Source organism: Ammodytes marinus (assembly GCF_949987685.1).
Source record: "Ammodytes marinus genome assembly, chromosome: 20".
In the NCBI taxonomy this organism is placed as follows: domain Eukaryota; kingdom Metazoa; phylum Chordata; class Actinopteri; order Uranoscopiformes; family Ammodytidae; genus Ammodytes; species Ammodytes marinus.
The window spans coordinates 382,322-394,821 of NC_137224.1; the positions used below are offsets into that span (position 1 = coordinate 382,322).

General features: G+C 40.5%; 1 protein-coding gene across 1 annotated transcript in view; it reads left to right on the forward strand.

Annotated features, from left to right (window-relative positions):
* The window catches only part of abca5 (ATP-binding cassette, sub-family A (ABC1), member 5), a 46,161-nt gene that overhangs the window by 16,471 nt on the left and 17,190 nt on the right, over window positions 1-12,500 (forward strand). The window contains exons 11-22 of the mRNA XM_080049680.1: window positions 317-375; window positions 2,552-2,838; window positions 3,176-3,295; window positions 4,003-4,141; window positions 5,929-6,019; window positions 6,461-6,600; window positions 7,343-7,462; window positions 8,341-8,545; window positions 9,659-9,825; window positions 10,202-10,329; window positions 11,148-11,285; window positions 11,850-11,963. Of these exons, the coding sequence (XP_079905806.1) occupies window positions 317-375; window positions 2,552-2,838; window positions 3,176-3,295; window positions 4,003-4,141; window positions 5,929-6,019; window positions 6,461-6,600; window positions 7,343-7,462; window positions 8,341-8,545; window positions 9,659-9,825; window positions 10,202-10,329; window positions 11,148-11,285; window positions 11,850-11,963 (1,708 nt within the window). The remainder of the gene's footprint in view (window positions 1-316; window positions 376-2,551; window positions 2,839-3,175; window positions 3,296-4,002; window positions 4,142-5,928; window positions 6,020-6,460; window positions 6,601-7,342; window positions 7,463-8,340; window positions 8,546-9,658; window positions 9,826-10,201; window positions 10,330-11,147; window positions 11,286-11,849; window positions 11,964-12,500) is intronic.

The following is a 12,500-nucleotide window of genomic DNA, read 5'->3' on the forward strand; positions in this document are numbered from 1 at the left end:
ATGACATTCCAACTATGACACTTTCAAGATGGCGGCACTAGGACTTGGTCCAAAATATGCAGAAATATGGACATATATGAGACCCTTTCTAAGGGAAAAATTAATAATTCAAAAAAAAAATTTCAGCTATTATGCACTAAATTAAACGTACTTATGGATATTATAATTACTTTCTTCCTGCTAGGAAATAAAACCCAAAATTCTACACACTGCAGGTTTAAATAAAGAGTGAATGCAGTTTTAGCATAGCACAACACTTTGACACTCCCTCTGTATTAACACTCATATTTTCTCTCTGTTGTATCTTTCCCTGCAGCATCAGTAACATCCAGAAAATCTACAAAGACAAGGACAGCACGGTGGAGGCTCTGAGAGGTGAGTGCTGGTTTCTTTTTAAGGTCAAACACTCTAAAATGCTCAAGTTCACTGAGATAATTCCAAAATGTAACTCCCAGAACTGAAACACCTCTGTATTTTGCATTGGGGCACACTTTACATGTTTAAAAAAAGCCTACTTAAATTATAATTTCTTTCCCTTGATTAAAAATAAATATTTATATAGTTAATGGTTGCTGCAACGCTTCATTGGTAGGACCTTAAACATTTTGGTAAAACTTTTCAATAAGGGTACATTAAATTAACGGTTAGTTTATTCTTAGTAAATGCTTAATAATGAACTAAGCATTAAAGCTGGGGTGGAGGATTTGGGGAGAAAATGGCAGTTGGGATAGAGATTCGAATTCAAATACCTCAACCGCTCCACTTGTTCTCTTTGGTCCCTCCCCTATGGTCCCTCCCTGACACGCTCTACACCAACAACGTCGTGACAAAGTGAATGGACAGTCCCAACAGCCAATAAAAACAGAGAATCGGAGCCTCGCTCTGATTGGTCAAAGTGTACAGCTCATGTTCATTTTGACCAATCAGAAATGACACACCCCAGCTTCCAACATGCATCACAAACTGCTTGAGGAAGCTGTTCTACTATGATAATTGGTGATGAAAATAAATAATGTTCAACAAGATGTACTTGTGTTTACAAACTGTTTATTCAGTTAAACATGAACTTTGAACTGTAGGCCATAAGAGGTAACGATGAATTGTTTAGGGCTGCAACTAACGATTATTTCAATAATCGATTAATCGGTCGATTATTTTTTCGATTAATCGATGAATCGGATAAAAAAAATAAACATTTGTAAATGCTGCATCTTTATTCAAAAACTGAACATTACTTCAAATTCACAGTGCACACTGAAGTGTCAAAACACCAGGTTATTGCTCCAACGTCCCGGAACTATTAAAAGTAATATTAAATGATAAAACATTTATAATAAACTTAACTGGGATAACACAAAAAAAAACATACAATGTATGATATACATTTATACAGTATAAGGGATGTCCATGGTAAACCAGTCAACCGATAATATTTTTAACCGGTAAATACTAACGGTTAAAAAAATTAAATCATCTTAATTTCTCTCAGATGACAGGAGTTAATTTGTATTGATATTGATACCATTTTCAAGACTCCTTAACGATCCAAGTCTTTATTGATATCACTATTGATAATTTTCTATTATTTTGTTGAAATAGAACTTGTATTATTGCTTTAATTGCTGATATGATCATAGCTCAAGATAGGACATTAAACAGGTCATAATTCCATTCCATCTTTACTATCTATTTTATCTTGCTGGGAAAACAAGTTTCGCCAAAATCTCAAATTTCTTTTTTTTTGTGTTGCATTTGAACACATCAATCATATTACTGAGCCGGCCTGAACACATCACAGTTGACATGTTTGCTACTTTTTTTAAGCTAACTAGCTTTATATCCTTCCGATTTTAACATGGATTTAAAATCTGGATCACTATTTTTAACTGACGGGACTTTCTACACCGTTCGGTTGTATGATTACTGCCGCTGCATTGAATGACTGTTGATGCGCCGATGCTGATTCTCCGAGCACGTCTGCACACCGTCTGCAGCAGCAGCTGACAGAGTTTTTTTGGACTAGACGGATACTGAGTTGATGGAGTTTTTTTTAACCCAAAGAAAGCAAAGGTGCAACACTTTTATATAGGCCTGCAGTCCAGTGTTAGATATGACCAAAATACAAGCTGTGGCCGCTCACACTATAGCTTTCCCGCACGTGAAGCGAGCCTTCACGTGCGGAAGGGGGTTCACCCCGACGGCGAACAGCATCTCCCCTGAGCCGAACAGGAGGTGGAATTAAGAGATTAACGGCGATATTTTTTTTATCGCCCGATAAGAGTTTGGCGTTAACGCAGCCGTTAACGCCGTTATCGGCCCACCACTAAATTAATTAGATACATTTTTTTAATCGCTTGACAGCCCTAGTTATTGGTCTTAAATTGAATTCCGAGTGGCATTAAAAAAAGTCTAAAATCTAAATGTACTTAAGCTGTAGAAACCCTGGTTGTCATTCTCATTCGCAGGTTTGACGTAACAAGCGTTTTCCAGAATAACTGACTTCACCTTTTTGAGAGTCTGCTTCTTATGTCATTGGTTGATTTTCATGCAGGTCTTACGTTTGACATCTACGAGGGCCAGATAACCGCCTTATTGGGGCACAGCGGAGCGGGGAAATCCACCCTCATGAACATACTGTGTGGGATCTGCCCTCCCACCAGCGGCTCGGCCAGTATCTACGGCTCTCCTGTGGCCGAGATCGCTGACACGTCTGAGATGAAACAGCTGGTCGGCATCTGCCCGCAGTTCAACATCATCTTTGACGTTCTGACCGTGGAGGAACATCTCAGGATATTCGCTGCTATTAAAGGGATTCCACCGGGAGACATAGACGCAGAGGTGAGTTCAAATGGATTTGGGTTAACAGGGATTTTAATGGTTGCTTAAACCATTAGGGAGTTCGCCTCTGGAGTGCAGGGTCGGTGGTTCGATCCCCCGCCTACCCGCCACATGTCCAAGTGTCCCTGGGCAAAGAGACACTGAACCCTAAATGTCTCCCGAGAGTTAGCTTGCACCCTGCGTGGTAGCTGCTGCTGCTATCGGTGTATGAATGTGTGTGTGTGAATGGGTGAATGTGTATAAAACAATGTAAAGCGCTTTGGGTCTGTGAAAAACCAGGGAAAAGAGCTTTATAAGTGGAGTCCATTTACCATTTGTGTGTTTTCCATCTCCATAGGTTCTGAAGGTGTTGAAGGACTTGGACCTGGAGAAGATCTCGTCTGCTCAGGCCAAGAACCTGAGCGGAGGCCAGAAGAGGAAGCTGTCTGTGGGCATCGCCATCCTGGGAGACCCCAAGGTCTGTCTGTCTGTCTGTCTGTCTGTCTGTCTGTCTGTCTGTCTGTCTGTCTGTATGTGTGTATGTGTGTCTATCTGTCTATCTGTGTGTCTGTGTGTCTGTCTGTGTGTCTGTCTGTCACCATCCTGGGAGACCCCAAGGTCTGTCTGTCTGACTGTCTGTCTGTCTGTGTGTCTCTGTGTCTGTCTGTCTGTCTGTCTGTCTGTCAGTCAGTCTGTCTGTCACCATCCTGGGAGACCCCAAGATCTATCTATCTATCTATCTATCTATCTATCTATCCATCTATCCATCTATCCATCTATCCATCTATCCATCTATCCATCTATCCATCTATCCATCTATCCATCTATCCATCTATCCATCTATCCATCTATCCATCTATCCATCTATCCATCTATCCATCTATCCATCTATCCATCTATCCATCTATCCATCTATCCATCTATCCATCCTTCCTTCCTTCCTTCCAGCCCTTTGTCTTAACAGTGTTTCTGATGTTATTTCCCCTTTATAGATCCTTCCATCCAGCCCTTAGTCTTAACAGTGTGTCTGATGTTATTTCAGCTGTCTGTCTGTCTGTCTGTCTGTCTGTCTGTCTGTCTGTCTGTCTGTCTGTCTGTCTGTCTGTCTGTCTGTCTGTCTGTCTGTCTGTCTGTCTGTCTGTCTGTCTGCCCTTAGTCTTAACCGTGTGCTTGATGTTATTCCAGATCCTGCTGCTTGACGAGCCCACCGCGGGGATGGACCCGTGCTCCCGGCAGCAGGTCTGGTCTCTGCTCAAGAGACGCAGAGCCGGGAGAGTCATCGTCCTCAGCACGCACTACATGGACGAGGCAGATATATTCGCTGGTAGGGACTCAAAATATTATTATATAATTCATTTAATATTTTTCTTTTTGATTGGTTTTGTGTATAGTCCCCCTTTTTTTTTTTTTTTTAAACCTTTATTTATACATGTAAATCCCATTGAGACCAGAGACTCTTTTTCAAGGGAGACCTGTTACCATTCACACACACATTCATACACCAATAGCAGGCTAACTATCGACATTCACACAAGGCAAGGTGGGTTAAGTGTCTTGCCCAAGGACACAACAACTATGACACAGGTGGCAGGACGGGGATCGAACATCCAACCCTTTGATCATCGGCCAACCCGCTCTACCAACTGAGCCACAGTCGCCCCAAAAAAAATATAATATAATTCATTTAATATTTCTCTTTTTGATTGACTGGTTTTGTGTATAGTCCCTCTTAGCTTGTATAATATAGAGGCTTTCCTTAAACTGACTGCTTCCCTGCCTAGCCTGGAGACTATTGCCAGCTCTCGCTACCGCAGCAGAGCTGGAAACATCATCAAAGACTCCTCCCACCCTGCTAACCACCTGTTTGACATGTTACCCTCCGGCAGGCGGTACAGGTCACATAGAGCCAGGACAAGCAGGCTCAGGGACAGCTTCTTCCCCAGAGCCATCACAGAGACAAATAACATGATGAAACAAAAATAGGACTACCTGCACACTGGGACACATACTGATCATATTGATTATACAACTGCCGCATACTGTAAACATTTTCAATCATATTGATCATACAAACTGCTATACTGTGAATATTTCACAATCATTTAAGTGCAATACCAATAACATTTTCTCCCTGGTTGACCTGCCATTTTTGTTATTTATTATTTGTTTGCTTACATAGGTTTGCTGCAGATTCTGTTATTTATGCAGTTATAGATATATACATAGTTTCTTTTTCAATAGTTATATAGTTATAGTTTTATAGTTATAGATATATATATAGTTTCTTTCTTTATATAGTTACAATTTAAATAGGATAGATATATAAATATAGTCTCTTTTTTGTATATAGCTTAACAATATTTCCTTATCTTCTGTTCTAAAATGTTTATTTATATTTATATTGCATGCTGATTGCACCAGAGGAGTGGCACTCAAATTTCATTGTACAACATACAATGACAATAAAGGCTATTCTATTCTATTCTATTCTATTCCCAATAACACTTTGTTTCCTATGGCTAATAGAGGCAGAATGACCATAACATTTCATTATATGGTTTGAACTACACAAACATTTTGAGGGAAATCCATATTAAAGTGTGTGTGTCCCAGTCTGTCTGTCTGTCTGTCTGTCTGTCTGTCTGTCTGTCTGTCTGTCTGTCTGTCTGTCTGTCTGTCTGTCTGTCTGTCTGCACTACATGGATGAGGCAGATATATTCGCTGGTAGGGACTTTATATCACAATTTGGAAATAAAAAAAGGGTCAAAGTTGCAATGATGTTAATCTATCACATACAGTGTTTATGAGACATTCAGGGTTTCATCAAAGCCCTCAACTTTTAAATTCTGCTCCTAGAAGTTTGGAATGAGCAATTTTTTTTTAGCAAGAGTGCTAACCTTTTCTAGTTTTGTATTTATAAAAACAAATACTGCTTTTATACTTTTACTATTGACATTATTCATGCCTGTAAAATGCATCTTTGAGCACTCATATATCTGCACTTTGAATCAACACTAATAGTGGAATGATTTCAGAATTAAAGAAATTGTGCTCGATCTCGTGTTATTTTTTGTTAAACATTAATTTGATTTTATTTTACATGTCCTCCAGATCGTAAAGCAGTGATCTCTCAGGGACAGCTGAAGTGTGTCGGCTCTTCTCTGTATCTCAAGATCAAGTGTGGGGTTGGATACCACCTCAGGTGAGTCAAATTAACCTTTTTAGATGTAGTTTATTAAGCACTGGAAATAAGGGTTGCTCAGTTTAGAAAAAATATATATAGTTGGGAGTTTTGTGACTGATATTGCCATTGTGATATGATTTTCGATATTAGGGGGTATGACCACTTTTACATCGTTATTATCATTTTCACTGTTAAACCTATTCAAACGATTATAGTGTGATTTATGTAGCAACCTGTACGAAGCATAAATGTTTTCTTAAGTCTGTAGAATATGATGTGTAGGCAACATGCTCATACTTATTTTAAAACGGCAAATCCTCATCCAGCAAAAGCCACAAATCGTTTATAGCATGAAAAAAATGCTCTATGTACTAAGTGTTATTTAAATAGATTTTTTTTATTTTGTGTTTTGCTATGATTTGTAATTTTTTTACATCTTACGAAACTGTTTTGCTGCAGGATGTCGATTGGTGAGCGATGTGAAGCGGATCGGATCACCTCATTGGTGGAGCAGCACGTTCCCAAGGCAACGCTGTCACAACAGCACGAGACGGAGTTAACCTTCACTCTGCCCTTTGAGAGCATGGACACTTTCTCAGGTCGGATTTAGATATGTACATAGTTCATATAAATAACTAGTTCTTATTGACAGACAGACAGAACAGGCTACATGGACACTTTCTCAGGTCTGAATATTTTGTTACATAGGTAATATATATATATAAATACTCCTTTATTGACAGTTGGAAAGTGTTGCACCGCCATGTTTCTACAGTAGCACAGAATGGACAAACTTATCGGTCTTACACGGTTTTATATACAGCGCCGGAAAAAATGAAGAGACCAATATGGATTTTTCTCAAATCTTCATCTCAACATAACTTATTGAAAATGCTCTAAATGACACAAAATGTATTGGAATTTGGTAGAAATGTTGTCAGTAGTTTTGTCATTCTACTCAAACATATGCCTATAAATAGTAAAACAAGAGACACTGAACATTTGGAGTGGTCTCTTCACTTTTTCCAGAGCTGCATAGTGGGCGTCCTGGGGGAAATGCACCTGTTGGAAGACCAAGAAGAAGAAGAAGTACTATAGAATAAATAACTAAATACATCTTCACCTCATCACTTGATATTGTGGAAAGACTTGAGGCAGTGGTGGATGATGCCATCTTTAGTAACTATAGCTTCTTGTCCTTGAAGGCCACCGTAGCTTCTGTAAATTCTCTCCAAAGACAGGGGTTAGCAAGGGAGCGTTGACATCTACAATCTCACCACTAGATGACGCTAAAATACTCCAATTTTACACACACAATTACATTCCTTTTGTCTGTTGTAGGTTTGTTCTCTGAGTTCGACAGTCAACCCGATCTTGGAATTATAAACTACGGCGTTTCTATGACGACACTGGAGGATGTTTTCCTTCGGTTGGAGTCAGAGGGGGAAGTGGACCAAGCTGGTGAGTGTTGGTATATTTACAAAAACTCAAAATATTTCATTAGATTTTGACGAAAAAGCTATTTTGACAACAAGCACTCTCCAGAATATTATATAATTCAAACTATTTCATAATGCCTTAAAGGTGGAGTCAGTGATTCTGGAGAACGCTTGTTGTCAAAATCAGTGAATATATCTCCTCATGATCCTCTACCTGTCTGTACTGAGTGAGCGCTGAAAAGTAATCTGGTGTGAATACACAGCCTAGGCTCTGTCAACTGGTGTTTAAACAAAGCATATGTAAACAAAAGTGTCCATTTACAGAGCCTAGGCTGTGTATTAACTCTGTTTCTTTTTTCAGCTCACACACAGTACGGACAGGTAGCAGATAGTGAAGAGATATTCACTGATTTTGACAACAAGCGGCCATCCAGCCCGGGTCGTTCTATGCATGTCATTCCCATCTCTGCCCCATTGTATCTCTGTCTCTCTATAAAACTTTCTAATAAAAAAAGAAATAACATTGTCTAAACAAGTATTTTTCTCTGTGTGTTTCCAGACTACAGTGTGTTTAACCCTGCCCACTTGGAGGAGGACATTCGTTTATATGAAAAAGTTACGCAATATAGCTTTAAAATGATCTAAAATGAGTATTTCTCCGTGTGTTTCCAGACTACAGTGTGTTTAACCCTGTCCACTTGGAGGAGGACATTCGTTTATATGAAAAAGTTACGCAATATAGCTTTAAAATGATCTAAAATGAGTATTTCTCCGTGTGTTTCCAGACTACAGTGTGTTTAACCCTGCCCACTTGGAGGAGGACATTCGTTTATATGAAAAAGTTACGCAATATAGCTTTAAAATGATCTAAAATGAGTATTTCTCTCCGTGTGTTTCCAGACTACAGTGTGTTTAACCCCGCCCAGCCGGAGGAGGACAGTGAGGATGTGTGTGTGGAGGACACAGACCAGAGACGCCTCACCTTCTCAGACAGCAGAGCGGACGATGTCATCCGAGGTCACGCTCTGTGGAGACAGCAGTTCAGCACCGTCGCATGGCTACACATGCTCAACATGTACAGAGAGAGGAAGGCCTTCATCTACACGTGAGTCTGTCTTTGTGTGTGTTTTTTTTTTTTACCTTTATTTCTACAGGTAAATCCCATTGAGACCGAAGACTCTTTTGCAAGGGAGACCTGTTTTCCTTTCCCACGTTACCATTCACACACACACATTCATACACCGATAGCAGCAGGCTAACTATCAACATTCACACCAGGCAAGGTGGGTGAAGTGTCTTGCCCAAGGACACAACAACTATGACACAGGTGGCAGGGCGGGGATCGAACCTCCAACCCTTTGATCATCGGCCGACCCGCTCTACCACCTGAGCCACAGTCGCCCCTTTGTGTCTGTGTGTATTAGCTTGGCACCGCCCGCCTTCCTACTTCCCATCAATTTTAATTTCCCTTCAGTAGTCAGTCTGGGTCTGCGGTATATTCGCAGGCCTTCTCAGGATATATTGTTGAGGTCTAGTGCCAGTTTCAGTTGTAGTCAGAAACCGGCCCACGACGTCATGAATAAACGTTATGCGATTGGTTGGCAGATCCAGAGTGGCACTGGGCAGATCCAATAGTTTTAAACTTCAACTTACACCCGCCTCCAAGTGAGTTAACGTCTGTCAATAGAGCGATTCCAGACCTTCTGTACAAATGAAATTACGTACGATGAAGCCAGCTGATTAAAAATGTGATGTGATTTAAAGGTGCAGTGTGTAATATGACATCATCAAGAAAGTTCTACAAAGTTCTAGAATGCAACACTCCCTGGGTAACCCCAACCCTTTTGAATAATAACAGAAGCTACAGTGGCCTTCAAGGACAAGAACAATTCTAAATTTTAAACAATGCACCTGATGACATTCCAACTATGACACTTTCAAGATGGCGGCACTAGGTCTTGGTCCAAGATATGCAGAAATATGGACATATATGAGACTATACTTTCTAAGGGAAAAATAAATAATTCAAAAAAAAATGTTCAGTTATTATGCACTAAATTAAATGTACTTCTGGATATTGTAATTACTTTCTACAAAATCTGCTAGCAAATAAAACCCAAAATTCTACACACTGCAGGTTTAAATTTGAAATGTCTACAGAATATTGTGCGGTATTATTGTGTGTATTTGAGCCATAGTTTCCCTCTCCTCTTTCCAGCCTGGCGTTGTTCCTGGTGTATGTTGCCGCGGTGCTGATCTTGTCCCTAGCAACAGGGAACATCCAGCTCCACTCTCCAGACAGACAGTTCCTCCCTGTCTACCTGCTGAAGAGGAACCAGAGCCCACACAGATACTCCACCAGTCTGCTGGTACACAACTCATCAGGTCTGTCTGTCTGTCTGTCTGTCTGTCTGTCTGTCTGTCTGTCTGTCTGTCTGTCTGTCTGTCTGTCTGTCTGTCTGTCTGTCTGTCTGTCTGTCTGTCTGTCTATCCATCCATGCATCCATCCATCTAACTCTCTCATATTGCAATGACGGATGATCACTTTTACATCATTAATCCTTACTTTCATTTAAACACATTAACAATGGATGTTATAAGTTGTTCTCTCAATGAGACCCCAGAACATTTTCTCTGAGAATGCTGCATGCTGTACATATTGTGATGGTATACTGACTATTGCTATTACAGCTTTTAAATTACACGGTGAATACCAATCAGACTTGTCCAATTGATGAAATTGTTCTTCTTGTGCTTCCAGGCTCCGATATCTCTGACTTCATCCACCAGCTGGAGTCTCAGGACATCAAGGTTGAGATGATGAGACAGAGCGACTACATGTCAGCCGCTCCACACAGCGCAGCCATCAACGTGACGGGCTCCAGCAAGGTCAGTTCATTCATGGAGTAATCTGTCTGTCTGTCTGTCTGTCTGTCTGTCTGTCTGTCTGTCTGTCTGTCTGTCTGTCTGTCTGTCTGTCTATCTATCTATCTATCTATCTATCTGTCTGTCTCTCTATATGTCTGTCTGTCTGTCTGTCTGTCTGTCTGTCCATCTATCTATCTATCTATCTATCCGTCTATCCATCTATCCGTCTGTCTGTCCGTCCGTCCGTCCGTCCGTCCGTCCGTCCGTCCACACAGATACACAACCAGTGTATTCATGGATTCATATTGTCTTACTGTATTACAGGATGGATTGAATTTTAGTCTTTTGATACCACATATCTGTTGAAACTGGAGAGAAAGCGTCGCCTTAGTGTTAACCCATTAAGACCTAAGTTCTAAACCTGCAGTGTGTAGAATTTTGGGTTTTACTTCCTAGCAGATTTTGTAGAAAGTAATTATAATATCCATAAGTACATTTAATTTAGTGCATAATAGCTGAAAAAAATGTTTTGAATTATTTTTTTTTCCTTTAGAAAGGGTCTCATATATGTCCATATTTCTGCATATTTTGGACCAAGGCCTCGTGCCGCCATCTTGAAAGTGTCATAGTTGGAATGCAATCAGGTGCATCGTTTAAAATTTAGAATTGTTCTTGTCCTTGAAGGCCACTGTAGCTTCTGTTATTATTCGAAAGGGGTGGGGTTACCCAGGGAGCGTTGCATTCTAGAACTTTGTAGAACTTTCTTGATGATGTCATATTACACACCACCCCTTTTAAGAGGGTATTTTTAACACTTTTCCCCTGACTTCTGTTACCAGGGTTTCAGATACAGTGTTGCGTTCAACAGCACCACGGTTCACTCTCTGCCGATGGCGGTGAACGTGCTGAGCAACGCTTTGCTGCGAGGGCTGAACGGCAGCGCACGCATACGGACCTGGACCAAACCCTTTGATTATGTGAGTGTGTTTTAAAGAGTTTTTTTTGGCATTTTCAAGCTTTATTAGACGGTACAGAGTTGAAATGAGGAGACAGAAAGAGAGAGGGGGAGGAGGGGATGACCTGCAGTAAAGGTCCACGGGTCGGATTCGAATCCGCGACCACTGCAACGAAGGCCGGAGCCAATATGGTACACGCTCTATCCACTATGCCAAAGGAGCACCCCGTGAGTGTATTTTAAAGGAATACTTCACCCATATGGAACCAGCGTTCTATCATTATAAAATCGCTATTATAATATAATGAATGAGTTTTTTCTTCCCTCAGTCTTCCCTCTGTCTTCCCTTCGCACAGCTGTCCTGTTAATACTAACCCTACATTTTACCATGAGTGGTGTCACGCATGGGAAAATGTAGGGTTAGACAGTGAGACCATAAAACACTCTTTCTGACTTTTCTCAGGCTAGGATGAACCGATTTCTAAAATGTTTGCACATTTATACTACATAGGATCTCAGAGTTCAATACACCTTCATATTTCCACCGGTGAAGTAGGTCTTTAACTTTTCCATTATATTTCCTCAGCAAATCCCTGATGTGACGTCCTACGCTCTGGTCTACATAGAGGCCATTATTCTGGTCATGCTGGCAGCGGGGATGCCGGCTTACTTCGCCATGGACCACACCAGAGACAGAGAGGTACATAGCATTATAATAGCATGTTATTTAACTAGGAGAAACCCCATTGAGATTAGGGTTGAGCCCAAATGATGATCTGTCTTTGGCCCTAACCCCGAGCGCTTTCCCCAGCAAAACAGATTGTCAAAGGGCTTTCAACACTTTCTTGAAAAAAACAGTTTCTTGAGGGTTTTTAGGAGTAAAATGACTGTTGAATGCATTCTTGCATACACAAATCATTTACATACATTTGGCATGCATTGTTAGACAAATATATGTATTTTTTAAATGTGATAGTATGGCAAATAACAGAGTTGAAATGGGGGGACAGAGATAGAGAGGGGATGACCTGCAGTAAAGGTCCACAGGTCGGATTTGAACCCAAGACTTGTACTGGAGTCCACATGAGTCCCATACAATTCCTTTTCCCCCATGATATTTTTTTTATTTTTCATTTCAGAACAATGTTGAATGCCATTTTTTTTTTCGATCTTAAGACACTGAAAAAAATATATAACGATTTTGACTTTTCATTCCTACATTTGCTTGTTTGTTCCA